We start from the raw sequence: 17,223 nt of genomic DNA on the forward strand, positions 1-17,223 counted from the left end.
ATCCCCGTCTGTCGTTGATCAGCTCGGCATCCCGCCTAAAAATCACCGCACACTTTTTGAGCTGGTGCAAAATTACAGGTTGGATAACTCGTGGAATAACTTGGATCGACTTCCTGAATAAGTTCAGACTTGTATTCTTCGGGTTCAAGGTAATCGGGATGGAATCGACACCTGCATTTGGAAACATTCCATATCGGGAGAACTTACGACAAAATCCCTGTACAGCTCGCTCCGCTCTGTTTCGTCGGCGGTTCCTTGGAATCGCTTTATCTGGAATGCATTTGTCCCTCCTCGACGTTCGTTTGCCTGCTGGCTGGTAATTCATGGGAAAATTTCGGTTCAGGTTAATCTTCAGGTACGCGGCTTCTCTCTTGCTTCGAGATGTGCCTTGTGTAATTGCAATATCGAGACTTTGGATCATCTTTTTGTTACGTGTTGGATTGTGAGACGTCTTTAGGCGATGGTCTTTAATAACTTTGCGGTTACTCTCTGCTTTATGACTACTTTTGAGGCTTTATTTAGTGTTATTAGAGCGGTTGGCTTCCGATCGAAGAAACGCAGCTTGTGGAACTTGGCGACGGTTACTACGGTTTGGTATATTTGGCATATCAGGAACCTGGCTGTGTTTGAAAACGAACTCCCTTCAATCCAAGTTCTTCTGAACCGTCTCTTCTTCCTCTTCCATGAGCCTAAATGGACCTCCTCTTCAACGTCTCGGGTCAAGCCACCTCCGGAACCAGACTTCATTACGGTGCGCTGGTGTCTGCCCCCGACAGGCTGGATTAAGGTTAACACCGATGGGGCTGCTGAGGGTGCTCCTGGCATCGCTGGCGCTGGGGGGATTTTCAGAAACGGAAGAGGTTTTGTAATGGGCTGTTTCGCCTTTCCCATTGCTGATTCTTATGCTCATACGGCTGAACTGATGGCGATCGCCTTTGCTATTGAAGCTGCCTGGGAAAGAGGCTGGCACAATTTGTGGATTGAATCGGACTCGGCATATGCGGTTAAGTTGCTAAGTGAAAAATCTACTACGGTTCCATGGAGGATTAAGCAAGAATGGTTAAGCTGCTTATCACGTTGTTCGTCTATGAACTGCAAAATCACTCATATCTTCAGGGAAGGTAATCAAGCTGCGGATCGTCTTGCCTGTTTTGGCAAATCTGCGTCAGCGCTCCACTGGTGGCACTCTGCGCCTTATTTTTGTCAATTTCATGTTTTCGATGACCTTTGTAATGTTGCTCATATTCGTTTCCTTTAATTTTCTCCCCCTCTTGTAATTTTCTTTTTTTATTAATAATATTCAGGGTTGATTAAGTGCGTTAGGGGTGCCAACCTAGTTGGGATGTCTAACCTCTTAATCGCGTACCAATCTTTCAAAAAAAAAAAAAATCGTCACGATTGAATTTTAATTTATACTTAGTTAAAACTAAGAAAAAAAGAGACCGAATGAAAATTTACATATGATCTTATATGTCTAGATATATAATTCAAATTTCTAATTTTGTTTTGTTTGTAACTTAAATCCGAAATTGATATAAATACTTAACTTTTTTTTTTTTTGATGTAGATATAAATACTTAACTTAAATGCTTTTGTTAGCTTTCTTTTGACATTTTATTTATATTTGTTTCGGTTAGTCACACTTAATGTTATTGACGGGGCGTTTGATATTCTATTGAGATAGGAATATAAATGGTTGGGATAAGAATAAAAATATGATAGTCGAGAATTATTATCCAATGTTTGGTATGTGGGATAAGTATAGGGATAATAATAATATGTTTTACTATTTTAACCTTATTTAAGCTACATAACATTAATTTGAGAGATATGATGAACTTTTCCATCCTATTAAAACCGCAGAGCTTATCTCATCTTCTTATATACCACCCCCTCCTGAGTATGGGATTTGAGAGATAAAACTCATATCCCTCTCTTATCTCCATAACCTATCTCTAAAACAAACATGAGATAACTCATCTCAGTTTTTTTTATCTCTATCAATGTGCCTTTTTTCCCTCTAACAAACAACTCGTGGTTATGTTATTGGTAAAATATAATCTGTATGGGCATTTTGTTCAAAATTGTGGGATTTACTTTGAATTTTGTTTCTAATTATTTTTAGATTACTTGCTGTTTTTATTGACTTTGAAGCAAAATATAAGATATGCAAGACAGATCCACAGGAAGGTGAATTCAATCCCACATTGTTACAAAACAAGAACCTCACACAACTTATTAGTTTCATGCACAATAACTTGTATCACTGAGCTTGGTAGCCAAGCGTGTGACCCAAGTGGGGGAAACATTATGATGGAACATTGCTCTGGTTCAGAAGTTCGGGCTTGATGCAAGCTAACATCCGGTTTGTCCATTCCAAGCTGAGAGTTGAACCATGTTATGTCAACGAATGTTGAAATGACTTGGTTTCTAGAGTGGAGGGCACCGCGTGAGGCTGGTTTCACAGATCAACGATCACCTCCCGCTCCCAGCAGTGGAAGGATTACAAGTCGGTGCTGCTCGAACCCACATTATACCTAATGAACCTAGCTAACTGAACCATCACTTTTTTACAACCTCTTCTTGAAGTTTTTAATATGAAACTTAACTAACAGAACTTTAGCCACTATTTTATGCTAATTTTAAATTCAACATCTGCTTATTTTAGATTTTCATATTTTTACGGTGGACACCATTTATTTTCTTATCAATGGTAAATTAAATTGGCACGGTTAAATTATACTTAGTAAGAACTAAGAAGGAAGAAGAGACCGAATGAAAAAGTACTATATGAACTTATGTGTCCAGATATATAATTCAGATTTTGGATTTTACTTTGTCCATAAATTAAACCCTAAACTAATATTTAATAAGAAATTTACCAACCAACTATTTCATATATTACACATATATCCCTAAATCCACACGACGTGTTGACTACCTTCATCAACGAGTTCAATCAATTCTATCACTTTTGTTTTATGCTATATTTATTGTTTTGTGACTTTCTATTTAATGTTTTACTGTTTATCTTATTTTATAGTTTGCAACTAGATTATCTATATCCATTATACTTCTAATGTCTTAAGTGATGTTAGTAATGCATTGACAGATAATCAGTGGCGGAACCAGAACTCAAACTAAGTCGGAGCTTAAATATTTAATAATAAATTTTTATAACGTTAAAAATATTATATCATGTAAAATTCAATAATTTTTAACACAATAATTTGGGGGGCTAGTTTTAATCGTACGGTTGACGGTAAATTTTCAAAGTCAAGCCCATTAGGGCAGGGCAAAATTATAATTATTGTAAAATAAAATTAAAATAAATAAAAACTTTATAAAAGAATATGAGGCTGGAGAGAGTTGAACATAGAACCTCTCAAATAAAAGTAAACATCCTCAATCATCTCATCTATCTTTAAACATTGAAACAATACTACATAGAGTCAATATAATTCTCTCCAAACGGGGCTCGAGCCCCCATCCCAACCCCCCTAGTTCCGCTCCTGAAAATAGGCCTATGGTTATTGGGGAAATATCAATTTAGGCTCAACGTACAAAATAGCATCAATATATGTCTAACGTTTAAAAAATGTACCAATTTAGGCCTTAATAACGGATTGGACACGTCATTAATATTACTCCATTAAGTTCTGGTTTCTCCATCCACGTACAATTAACAGAACTTTGTGGAACTAAAAAAACAGGTAAAAAAATTTGATTCACTTAATTTCAGTATCAGTAATTTCAGTTCAATCCAGTTCAGTAATTTATCATTATTTATTACAATTATAATTATTTATATATAATTTATTATTATTTATATATAATTCATAATTTAACATTATTTATATATAATTTATCATTCTTTATGTAATTATAATTATTTATATATAAAGTTTATCATTTTATATATAAAATTATCATTATTTATTATAATTATAATTATTATTAGAACCATTATTATTATAAATTTATTTATTTTAATTATTACTATTTTCAAAATCTATCATGGGATGTTTGGTATTCTATTAGAATATGGATAGAGATAAATGTTGAAATAGGGACAAGGATAAATGGTTGGGATAAGGATAAAAATATGATAGTCGATAATTATTATTCAATGTTTGGCACGTGGGATATGGATGTGGATAAAATAATACATTTTACTATTTTAACCTTATTTAAACTACATAATATTAATTTGAGGGATAAGATGAACTTTTCCATCCTATTAAAATCGCAGAAGCTTATCCCACCTCCTTATACCACCCCCTACCGGGTATAGGATTTGAGGGATAAGAAGCTTATCCCCCATCCGTCTCACTCTTCTATCTCCCAAACAAATACGGGATAACTTATCTCGTGTTTTTTTTTATCTCTATCACACCTTCTGTATCCCTCCTAACAAACACCCCGTCATTATTTTTAAGACTAGCTTAGTAGTATTTAGCTCCGTTCAATAAAAAAAACAGTCATGAGAATCATTCCATTTTTTTCCCTTGTTTCCTTTTTTGAGACACCACACCTGAATTATTTATATTATTTTTAGAGAGTTAATTAATAGTCTCGAAGAGATACTTTTATGATTTTTTTTTAAAAAAAACCCACCAAAATCCATCTGCAAATTAGTGAAACTACATTGAGTTTTTCTTTGAAATTAACTCAAAAATTTATGTGAGCTGCTATTTATCGCAATATTTTTTCCACCTACCGCACTTTTTTGATAATTTTGCCCTTCTCATAATTTAAACTCAAAAAATCAAAACTCTTAAATCCTCTCTAGCTTTTTGGATTTTCAAAAAACCCGACCTAAAACGACATGCCGCCAAAGGCATGAGCGGGTAAAGGCTTTATGAATGCTCCCGTAAGGTTTTTTTAAAAAAAATTACTCCGAAATCACGGGTTCCTCCTCCGAAACGGAGGCGGAATCCGTATGAATTTAGCCTAAATGGACGGGACGTGCCGTTTCCACCACGGGTGGAATGGACGAACTGCCCGTTCCACCCGTGGTGGAAATGGCACGCGCCGTTCGTTCCACCGTACGGTGGAACGAACGGCGCTCCCGTTCCACCGTACGGTGGAACAAACGGCATGCTCGTTCGGTGGAACGGGAGCGCCGTTCGTTCCACCGTACGGTGGAACGGTGGAACGGTGCGCGCTGCCCGTTTAGGCCAAATCCATTTTAAAAAAAATTCAAAAAGAGAGAAAAAAAAGTTTTGGTTTTTGAGAAAAAATTATGAAAAGGGCATAAATGTCAAAAAGAGTGCGGTAGGTGGAAAAAATATTGCGGTAAATAGCATTATCCAAAATTTATTCATGCAAACAAAAAAAAGAAAAAGATCAACTTATCATTAATTATAAAAACTTAATATCATTAAATTTTAAATCAAATCTCACTAATTATAAAAGTTTAATATCATTAAATTCAAGAACTCATTATTTTAAGAAACTTTAGTTCCCACTGTACTTTTATCCAATTTTATCATATCATGTCAAGTTGAACTCTTTCTTCTTTCTTTGGCCTGGTCTTCCCTCTTTTAGCTGGTCTTTGGTCTCTCAACACTGCATTTTCATTTTCTTTTTATTTTATTTCTCTTTTCCACTCGATTTTTGCTCTTCCAGGACTCGATCTTTGTCTTCACTTTCTTCGTATTGGCTTCACACGTCTTTACCCATCCAAATCTCAAAGTCAAGCCTCTTCGATCGAAGTAAGTCTTCCTTTCTGCTGATTTTACTTGTTTTCCCCTTTATTTTTTGGGGGTTTTCGGCTCAATCGCTAGTTCTCGGGTTTTCATTTTGTGGGTTTTTAGTTTCTCTTTCATTTTGTTCAGCTTTACTGTTTTTGTTTTTGGGGTTTGCTCAGAAGTATTGGAGATCTTTCTTTGATTACTTCTGGGTTTGTGGAAATTTGTTTTGGATTTTGCTGATTTCGTGTTTTTGGGGCTCAATATCATCAATTCCATGTTCTTATTGTTTAGGTTAACTTTGGGTATTTTAACTTATGCTATTCAGTTGAAGTGTCTAGAGTTGTCATGATGGGATTTTTTAGGGTTTTGCTCACTTCTTAAAGCTAATTTGGTTTTCTTAGTCTGTTTTCCCTCTTTCTTCAATCAGATATTATAATAGTTGTTTTGATCAACTTGGTATTCTATAGTCAGAACTCAGATGTTTATATCTGCTGTCAATTCTCATATTTTTAGATACATTTTGTCATGTTAGGCTTTTGCTAGGAAGAAATTGTATGCTTATATTGCTTTGTTCTAGTTATAGATGCAATTTTAGATGGCTTAACTTGAATCCGTTCTGATGGCGTTTTTCGCTTCTGTGTTTGTGGGAATTTGTTTTGGATTTTGCTGATTTCGTGTTTTTGGGGCTGAATATCATCAATTCCATGTTCTTATTGTTTAGGTTAACTTTGGGTGTTTTAACTTGTGCTATTCAGTTAAAGTGTCTAGAGTTGTCATGGTGGGATTTTTTAGGGTTTTGCTCAGTTCTTAAAGCTAATTTTGTTTTCTTAGTCTGTTTTCCCTCTTTCCTCAATCAGATATTATAATAGTTGTTTTGATCAACTTGGTATTCTATAATCAGAACTCAGATGGTTATATCTGCTGTCAATTCTCATATTTTTAGATACATTTTGTCATGTTAGGCTTTTGCTAGGAAGAAATTGTATGTTTATATTGCTTTGTTCTAGTTATAGATGCAATTTTAGATGGCTTAACTTGAATCCGTTTTGATGGTTTTTTTGCGCTTCTGGGTTTGTGGGAATTTGTTTTGGATTTTGCTGATTTCGTGTTTTTGGTGCTCAATATCATCAATTCCTTGTTCTTGTTGTTTAGGTTAACTTTGGGTATTTTAACTTAGGCTATTCAGTTAAGTGTCTAGCGTTGTCATGATGGGTTTTTTAGGGTTTTGCTCACTTATAATTTAATTTGTTTTCTTGTATGTCTGCCCTCTTTCTTAAATCAACTTGGTATTCTATAGTCAGATGTTTATATGTGCTTTGAATTTCTGAATCATGTCAATTCTCATATTTTTAGATTCATTTTTATAATGTTAGGCTTTTGCTAGGAAGAAATTGTATGTTTATATTGCTTTGTTCTAGTTATAGATGCACTTTTAGGTGGCTTAACTTGAATCCGTTCTGATGGTGTTTTTCGCTTCTGGGTTTGTGGGAATTTGTTTTGGATTTTGCTGATTTCGTGTTTTTAGGGCTCAATACCATCAATTCCTAGTTCTTATTGTTTAGGTTAAATTTGGGTATTTTAAATTATGCTATTCAGTTGAAGTGTCTAGAGTTGTCATGATGGGTTTTTTAGGGTTTTGCTCACTTCTTATAACTTAATTTGTTTTCTTGTCTGTCTGCCCTCTTTCCTCAATCAACTTGGTATTCTATAATCAGATGTTTATACGTGCTTTGAATTTCTGAATCATGTCAATTCTCATCTTTTTAGATACATTTTTATCATGTTAGGCTTTTGCTAGGAAGAAATTGTATGTTTATATTGCTTTGTTCTAGTTATAGATGCACTTTTAGGTGGCTTAACTTGAATTCCTTTCGGTTTATGGGATATGAGAGACTAAATAAAGCTTGAATTCCTTTAGTGCCCACTGTACTTCATATGTCTAGTTGAACTCTTTGCTTTGGTCTTCTCTTCTTTTAGTTGGTTTTGGTCTCTCACAATCCATTTTTATTTTCTTTTAATTATTTCTCTTTTTCCACTCGATTTTTGCTCTTTCAGGACTCGATCTTTGTCTTCACCTTCTTTGTATTGGCTTCACACGTCTTTACCCAAATCTCAAAGTCAGGCCTCTTCGATCGAAGTAAGTTCCTTCCTGTCTGTTGATTTTTACTTGTTTTCCCCTTTATTTTTTGGGGGTTTTCGGCTCAATAGCTAGTTCTTGGGTTTTCATTTTGTGGGTTTTTTTTGTTTCTCTTTCATTTTGTTCAGCTGTAGTGTTTTTGTTTTTGGGTTTTGCTCAGAAGTATTGGAGATCTTTCTTTGATTACTTCTGGGTTTGTGGAAATTTGTTTTGGATTTTGCTGATTTCATGTTTTTTGGGGCTCAATATCATCAATTCCCCGTTCTTATTGGTTAGGTTAACTTTGGGTATTTTAAATTATGCTATTCAGTTGAAGTGTCTAGAGTTGTCATGATGAGTTTTTTTTAGGGTTTTGCTCACTTCTTAAAGTTAATTTTGTTTTCTTGTCTGTTTTCCCTCTTTCTTCAATCAGATATTATAATAGTTGTTTTGATCAACTTGGTATTGTATAGTCGGAACCTATGTTACACGGTGTTTCTACTTTTGGTGTCCGTGTCCATTTTCGGTTGTAGGCTATTTTATGAAGGTTATGTTTTAGAAATAACGATTCCCGTGTCCGTTTCTGTGTCCATATCCATGTCTGTGTCCGTGCAACATAGGTCAGAACTCAGATGTTTATGTGCGCTGAATTCCGAGTCATATCAATTCTCATCTTTTTAGATATATTTTGTCATGTTAGGCTTTTGCTAGGAAGGAATTGTATGTTTATATTGCTTTGTTCTAGTTATAGATGCAATTTTAGATGGCTTAGCTTAGGGGCGGAACTAGGGGGGTTGGCCGGGGCTCGAGCCCCGGCTGGCCGCCCGAGAATTGAAAAAAAATAAAAAATAAAAAATTTAGTAACAGTGTCTCGTAATATTTTGGAGAGAATTATATTGATTCTATGTAGTATTATTTCAATATATAAAAGTAGATGAGATGGTTAAGTATGCTTGCTTTTATTCAAGAGGTCCTGTGTTCGATTCCCTTCAGTCTCATTTTTTTAAAAAAAATTTATTTATTTTATTTTTATTTTTATTTTCATAACACTTTTGAATTCATTTTTATTCAAGAGGTCCTGTGTTCGATTCCCTTCAATGCTAGTTTCTAAAAAAAATGATAACATTTTTTAAGTTTTAATGTGTTGGAGGCTAAAAAAATTTTGCCGAGCCCTAACGGACTGGACTTTAAAAATTTACCGTCAATTGCACAGTTAATTTTTTTTTTTTTTTTTACGTTTTGAAATTTTTTTTATTGATATGTTTGAGCCCCGGGTCATCCGGGGTCCTGGTTCCGCCACTGGCTTAGCTTGAAACCATTTTGGTGTATGGGATATGAGAGACTAAATAAAGCTTGAAATTCATATCAATTTACTGGTCAAATGATGGAATACTTACCTTGACCGAGTTGTTCGGTTTTCATGTAGAACATATGAGTACTTAAGTTGTTTTATGTTGTCAAATATTGATTAATACATTTTGTTTTAAGGAAGGTTTTGAATTTAAGGTCTTACCTTTTTTAGGTTGTAGATGTATTAGTACATTAATTATTCGTGATGTCTATTGCAAAATTAGTTCGGAAACATGATGCTGACTCGACTTTGAATAATTTTGGTTTCAGGGGTTTCCGAAAAGAGCAATTTGGTCTTGGTTTCTAATGCTGAAGAAATAAGTGCTTCTGAAAGTTTTGCGTTTTAAGATGATGTTGGAAGGTGGTCCGAAGTTTCCTGGAATTGTTGACTTAAACAGTCATGATAACAACTTTCATGATTTTTCTCAAGGGTTTTATCATAAACTCGGTGAGGGTTCAAATATGTCAATTGATAGTTATGATAGCTTGCAAACAAGCAATGGTGGAGGATCGGTTGCTATGTCCATAGAAAGTATTGGATCAAATGATTCTCACACTCGCATTTTGAATCATCAAGGATTGCGGCGTCGTGCAAACGACAACTACTCTGTTCAACAGAGTGTTAACCGTAGAGGAAGAGTCACACATGCTTTAAATGATGATGCACTAGCGCAGGCACTAATGGATAGCAATACCCCGACACAGGGGCTTGAGAATTATGATGACTGGACCATCGATCTAAGAAAGCTTAATATGGGGGCGGCTTTTGCACAAGGGGCTTTTGGGAAGCTATATAGAGGAACTTACATGGGTGAGGAAGTTGCTATCAAAATCTTAGAGAGGCCAGAAAATGACCCCGAGAGAGCGAAGCTGATGGAGCAGCAATTCCAGCAAGAAGTCATTATGCTGGCAACGTTAAAGCATCCAAACATAGTTCGATTTATAGGCGCATGCCGTAAACCAATGGTATGGTGCATAGTTACAGAATATGCAAAAGGAGGTTCCGTGCGTCAGTTCTTGACGAAGCGGCATAATAGAGCAGTGCCACTGAAATTGGCAGTAAGACAGGCTTTGGATATTGCAAGAGGAATGGCTTTTATTCACGCACGTGGCCTGGTTCATAGGGATTTGAAATCTGATAATCTTCTGATTTTTGGTGACAAATCAATAAAGATAGCTGATTTTGGGGTTGCTCGTATTGAGGTGCAAACTGAAGGAATGACACCAGAGACAGGGACATATCGCTGGATGGCACCGTAAGATTTCTAACCTTTTACACGTGTGGAATTTAACCCTTTTTTTTATGTATCTATCTTGGCCACTCTTCGTGGACCCTCACTTAAGCACATTTCAACGTGGCAAAGTAGAGAAACAAGATTGGACAAGCAAATTTATTTTGTCTATTTTCATAGCCCACCATGCATTCCACTCAAAAGCATCAAAGGGGAAGCGTTTTTTTCTTTTTCTCCCAACTCACATGACACGAAACACGAAATGAATCTTTCTTTTGACTAGCCATTTGAGAATTGGCATATGAATCACGGATTTTATTGCTTGTATTATGATTCTGTTTCCTTCCAGTTTGAGTGAACATGCTATAGGTCACTAGACTCAAAGTGGCAATTTTTGACACGAAACACACGATTTACAGGGACAATCCCGACTGACATGACACAATTGACACGAAAATCATTTTTCAAGCATTTATATCATATATAACCATATGGAACATATATATGAGATAGCACGATTTTGACACGAAATTGTCAATTTTCCTTATTTGGTTATGCAAATTAGCATGAACAATCTTTTGACTAGCCCTTTGAGAATTGGCATATGAATCACGGATTTTATTGCTTGTATTATGCTTCTGTTTTCTTCCAGTTTGAGTGAACATGCTATAGGTCACTGGACTCCACGAACACCACTCGATAGGTAAATAATTAACTGGAAGAGTTGATTAATGAGATTCATTGCTTTGCCGTTATCAATTGACGTCGTATCTTGTATTACCATAGTCTAAATATATAACTGGGATGGTAGCTCATTTGCTTTGGAGATATTTCTAGGGCTCTTCTGGTTTTCGTTCGAGTAATTTAACTTATTTGCTTGGAGTGGTATCTTCCTAGTTCCTACTAGTAATATGCGGGTAAAATAGGTTGACTCGGAATTCAACAATGCTATAAAAAATTGACGAGCTTGCTCCTTTTTTCCTATTTTAGATATAACTTTTGTTTCCTTTTGTTGTCCGATAATCTTTACTACCTTCGTTGCTGTCACAAGCTGGTGATTTCTTGATATATCATTAGGTTACCTATTTATGGATTAGCATTGCTTATAGTATTGGTTTAAATTATCAAAACTTGGTTGTAAAAGTTCCGATTACGGGTTCCATGTTATGCATTATATTAGTATGGTATAAGTTCATTATCTTGCAGAGTTCAGCTGTTTAATTAGCTGCAGAATGAAAATTTCATCGATGTTGGATGAAATGTGCAGGCATTTAGTTCTAACAAGTCTTTGTGGGAAAAACGGCCTCCGTACTTGTCAAATTATTGACTTCAAGTCCCTACAATTTTCGAGTTGGTGATTTTCAGCCTTCGAATTTTTATTTTGGTGAAATCTGATGCCATAGCTGATGGTGAACTTTTATATTCGGTTGTCACGATTATTTCATGTCTTGTTAAAACGGGAGTGACGTGGAGATAACTGCCAAGTAAGAACCATGTTACACATTTTCAACCAAAATTTTCAACAACAACTATGAGTTTAAGGAGAATTTTCAGTAAAAAATGTGTCTCGTGTCGCTCTTACATTACAGTTATCTCCACCTTACTCTCGTTGAGCAGGATGTGGAAGAAAATGCACGAGACGAGACAGTTGTAGAAGAGTGTTGGATTTCACCGATAATAGAAGTTTTTAAGGGTGAAATATCAAATCAAAGTAGAGGGGCTGCAAGTCAACATTTTGACAAGCTCCAGGGTCTTTTTTTGCGGATTGCTCATTTTATACTTGGCACGGAATCGAGCTAAAGTCTTCTTACAAGAGATTGAAGATTTAGCCCAATCCGAGTTTGCCGACGGTTTATTAGTGCAGCATTGAGATACTTGGTGAAGTTCTAGTCACTGAACTTGTATGGTTGTCTCAAAATGGTCACTCAAGTAAAAAAGGCATCTGAATGATAGCATGCTTGACACGTCAGCATTAGTCAACTCACATATTTGATTGAAATATGACACGTGTTGGTTATTTTTATGAAAAAAACTCGATTTTGTGTTTTTGCATAGAAATAACTGACACCTGACAGCCAGGTGGTGTATACGTGGGTGCTACATGTTGTTTCGATCAGAGCTCTGAGTTGACTCATGTTGACATGTCACTCATGTTATCATTCTGATGCCTTTTTAATCAATTCAATCGCTGGAGTGACTTGATTGAGACAAAACTCAAAGTTAAGTGACCATTTTGAGACAACATGTAAGTTCAGTGACCAATGGTGCATTTAACCCTAAAATGAAGGGTTTCTGCTAGGGGTTTTTAGGGAATAAGGGGGTTAAATGCATTATTGGTTACTGAATTTACATGGTTGTTTCAAAATGACGACTCAACTTTAATTTGTCTCAATCAAATCACTCAACTTTGGGTTTTGTCTCAATTAGGTCACTTTGCCGATTTCAATGGTTAAGACAGAGAAATAATGACATGGGTGACACGTCAACATGAGACAACTCACATCTCTTACCGAAACGAAACGTGACAACCACGTGTCGGATAGCCAGGTGGCATATACGTGGATGTCATGTGTCATTTCATGTGTCATTTCGGTCAGAGATGACACATTCTGTCATGTCATCATTCTGATGCTTTTTTTAATCACCGAGATCGTCGTAGTGACCTAATTGAGACAAAACTCAAAGTTAGAGTGATTTTATTGAGACAAATTGAAGTCGAGTGACCAGTTTAAGACAACCGTGTAAGTTCATATACTCCCGGAGTATTGTAGAATCTCTTGTGGTACTTGATGTTCTTACATGTTAACGGGCGTTTGGGATTCAACATCGTACATCCGAAGTTCCTAAAGATACATATTTCTCTCTTTTTTCTGTGATTTGTAGGGAGATGATCCAACACAGGCCTTACACACAAAAAGTAGATGTGTATAGTTTCGGCATAGTTCTATGGGAGCTGATAACCGGAATGCTTCCTTTCCAGAACATGACAGCAGTACAGGCAGCATTCGCAGTTGTCAACAAAGGTGTCCGTCCTATAATCCCAAACGACTGCTTGCCTGCTCTTAGCGAGATTATGACACGTTGCTGGGATGTGAACCCTGATGTTAGACCACATTTCGCTGAAGTTGTGAGAATGCTGGAGAATGCAGAATCAGAGATCATGAACAACGTCCGGAAAGCTCGGTTCAGATGTTGCATGACGTTACCGATGACTGTGGACTGATTTGCAGCAGAAGATGAGAAAAAGAATGAAAGAAAGAAAGATATAATAATAGGAGGAGATAAGAATAGAGTGAGAGAGAGAAAGAAAGAGAGAGAGAGAGAGAAAGTAGAAAATGGGGAAAAAAAGTTAGTAATGTGTATTTATTCAGGGGTTTTAATTTTAATTTTAAGATAGATAAAGGGGAAAAAGATGTGTTTAGTGAAAGTCTGAAATGGTTGTATGGTTTCTTCTTTAAAAATGGATTTGTGTTGCAGAATTTTAGAGGGTGAGGAGGTTGATGATGTGTGTATGATATGAATACACCTTCACTTTTATGTTTTGTTGTATTTATTTGGTCTTTTATTTTTGGGTAATTAATTTAGTGAGTTGCTACTTACCGCCCTATTTTTCCTACATACCGCCTGGAAAAAGACATATTAGCCCCTTCCATTTTTTTTTTTGGGAAAAAAAATTTCAAACCTTTTCCCCCACACATTTAAAAATTTCCGGATTTTTGCCTTGGCGGGTGAATGACCCGCCATCTCTTAAGGAGTGGCGGGTGAATGACCCTAACCCGCCACTCCTTTAGGGATGGCGGGTCACTCACCCGCCACTCTTTTAGGGATGGCGGGTCATTCACCCGCCACTCCTTATCTAGTGGCGGGCCATTCGGCCCGCCAAGGTAAAAATCCGGAAATTTTTAGATGTGTAGGAAAAATTTTCGGATTTTTGTCTTGGCGGGTGAATGACCCGCCATCCCTAAAGGAGTGGCGGGTGAGTGACCTGCCATCCCTAAAGGAGTGCGGGTCATTCACCCGCCACTCCTTAAGGGATGGCGGGTCATTCACCCGAGGAGTGGTGGGTGAATGACCCGCCAAGGCAAAATTCCGGAATTTTAAAAAAAAAATTGAATATTTTCTAAAAAAATTGAGGGCAAATATGGTAAAATAGGGGCGGTAAGTGGGAAAATAGGGGTGGTAAATAGCAACACCCTTAATTTATTAGTCCTTATATTTGAACCAAACACATTGTTTAGTCTCTATGTTTTAAAAACACACGGTAAGGTCTCTAACCTTTTTCTTGGTAAACTGTTTAGTCCTTCCGTTTGTTTGTTAGATTTTTTACCATTTATGAATTCGGAAATGACTAAATTACCCTTTACTATTTATCAGTCAAAAACAATTCACACCTCTATGTCTTTCTCTCACAATTCGCACTCACAAAAAAAATGGAGAAATGATTGAATCCCCAATCCATAATCGAATCACTCATGTTCATTCATTCTGTTTGAATTGAAGGTAGAAATTGACTCAAATCTCTCTCGCTTACTCTTCCTGTTCAAATTGGAGATGGAAATCCTCTTACTCTCAATGGTGAGTTTAATTTCCTTCATATTCTCAACTCATGTTAACTGCCAACTGCTTGAGTGATGACGAAAGATGTTTCTGCTAATTTTGTTATTGTTGTAAACAATGAAGATAATGGCTTATATATGTTTGATTTTGTAGTAAAGGGTAGTTAAGACATTACATTTTTATTTTAAATAGATTTTGACTCAAATCTAAATTGACTAACATAATCTTCATGATAGTCTAACGGTAGGTACTAAGCAGTTCACCGAGAAAAACGTTAAGGACTAAACAGTTCATCGAGAAAAAGGTTAGAGACCTTATCGTGTGTTTTTGAAAATACAGGAACTAAACAGTGTGTTTTGTCAAAATATAGGGACTAATAAATTAATTACCCTTCATTTTTTTGTGCATTTAGGTCTCGTTTGGTATGCCGTAATGAGCGTCGTAATGAAATATCCATTATAATAAAGACTCATTATCATGTTTGGATTAGTCATATTGTTTTTGTCGTAATGGAATCACAAATACATCACTCAAGTTTAATGAGCATTACATAAATAATAGATATGAATCTTCATTACTATATTTGGATTAGTCATATTGTTTTTGTCGTAATGAAATCACAAATACATCACTCAAGTTTTCTTTACAAATTCATGTAATGAACATTACATGATAGACATAATCCTCATTATGAACAATCACAAATACATCACCTCGAAAAACTTATTTTTTTGTTTTTTTGTCTTTTGTTATTTACATAGGGAAAACGAGTGCAGTTCCCGTTTTCCCTAAGGTATAAACGGGTGCGCCGCACCATTTTTCCCTAGGGCCGAACGGGTGTCGAACCTATTTTTACCTTAGGGAAACAGGATCTTCACCCATTTTACCTAGGTGTCGAACGGGTCCTGCACTCGTTCAGGCAAAATTCATCGAGTTCCGTCTCCGATTCCGGAGACGGAACTCGTGTTTTCGAATAAATTTTCATAAATAAAACTTACCGGAATACCCATCATGCCTTTTCCTATCCTGTGTTTTGGTGCCATGCTGTTTTTAGTTCGGGTTTTTTAAAAACAAAAAAACGTTGGGAGGATTTTGATTTTTAGATGCAACACTTTACCACTCGGACCAACCCTCATGGGCACTTTTTATATAATTTATTAGTTAAATATTAATTAATATAATATTTTAGATAAATGATCAAGCCAATGATCAATTAGTTTTTCACATTGAGTCATTGATCATTGATTTCATTGTGGCGATTCGACCTGTTGACGTCGACAAATAAAATATGAGTTTCTCAACAAAGAGCTATAAAGAGTAAAAAGTAAAAAGAAATTACAGAAATCAATTTCTACTAGGTTCTTCCAAGTCCGACCTTCTTCTCTTCCATTTCGCGATATGCAGCATCAGCATCGTTAAAGTTGTTCTTCTCCCCTAACACCAAAATTCATTTCCAGCAGGTTCTTTCAAAGCTCAATTTTTTCAGCTTGGAAGAAACCTACTGAAAATTGAGTTCTGTAATTTATCTTTACCCTTTCTCTCCCCTAGTTAAAAAACATATTTTTTTTATTATCTGCCCATGTTGCAATGAAAATGTCCACGTTTTAATAACGTGCCCCATCCAAACTCGACGGAAAAATTAAATAAGAGCCGAATCCATAATAAAATCAATGATCGGGGTTCAATGTGTAAAAATAATTGATCAAGAGTTTGATTCTTAAAACAATCAAAGTTCGGGAGTTTAATTAGGTTTTTTTGCCTTAAAATATTAATACTCTAGGCTTAATACATAGTTTTTCCTGAACTTATCCAAAAAACTTGAGTGGTTCCTGAACTTTCAAAGTGTCGCGATAGCCCCTCAACTTGCATAAAATGTTCAATTCGCCCCATAAATTTGTATAAAATGTAATCACTTTATCACTCTGTTGTAAAAAAAAAAAAAAAGGTTAAGGTCCTGTTTGGGAATTAGCTGTTAGCTGATTACATTAGCTGTTAGCTGATTACATTAACTGATTTGACTAGCTTTTTGTGTAGACCTGTTTGGTAAAAATTAGCTGATTGATAATAGCGGTTTGTGCAAAAAGACGAATAAGAGCATTTCTTTTTTTAATACATAAAATAATAAGGGTTAAAGAAGTCCATTAATTTTAATATTGCAAAATGCTAATTGAAAAAGCTCCTAAAATGAGATTTTTCTAAATTAGCGTTTTCATCTCAAACCTCTCTCCACCAAACACTCCAATCAGCGGTTTCAGTGGTCAAACCGCTAAAG

At 35.8% G+C, this 17,223-nt stretch overlaps 1 protein-coding gene across 2 annotated transcripts; it reads left to right on the plus strand.

Moving 5' to 3' along the window:
- The first annotated feature begins 5,477 nt into the window (after nucleotides 1-5,477).
- Nucleotides 5,478-13,991, plus strand: LOC136234891 (serine/threonine-protein kinase STY13-like). 2 transcript variants are annotated; one of them, XM_066024388.1, is made up of 4 exons: nucleotides 5,478-5,717; nucleotides 7,752-7,833; nucleotides 9,433-10,418; nucleotides 13,278-13,991. In XM_066024388.1, the coding sequence occupies exons 3-4, from the start codon at nucleotides 9,511-9,513 to the stop codon at nucleotides 13,615-13,617; spliced, it is 1,248 nt and encodes a 415-aa protein (XP_065880460.1). In that variant the 5' UTR covers nucleotides 5,478-5,717; nucleotides 7,752-7,833; nucleotides 9,433-9,510; the 3' UTR covers nucleotides 13,618-13,991. The 2 variants fall into 2 exon arrangements, with proteins under 2 accessions (XP_065880460.1, XP_065880461.1); XM_066024389.1 differs by lacking the exon at nucleotides 7,752-7,833.
- Nucleotides 13,992-17,223: the final 3,232 nt, after the last annotated feature.

This window comes from Euphorbia lathyris, chromosome 7, assembly GCF_963576675.1.
Source record: "Euphorbia lathyris chromosome 7, ddEupLath1.1, whole genome shotgun sequence".
NCBI lineage: Eukaryota > Viridiplantae > Streptophyta > Magnoliopsida > Malpighiales > Euphorbiaceae > Euphorbia > Euphorbia lathyris.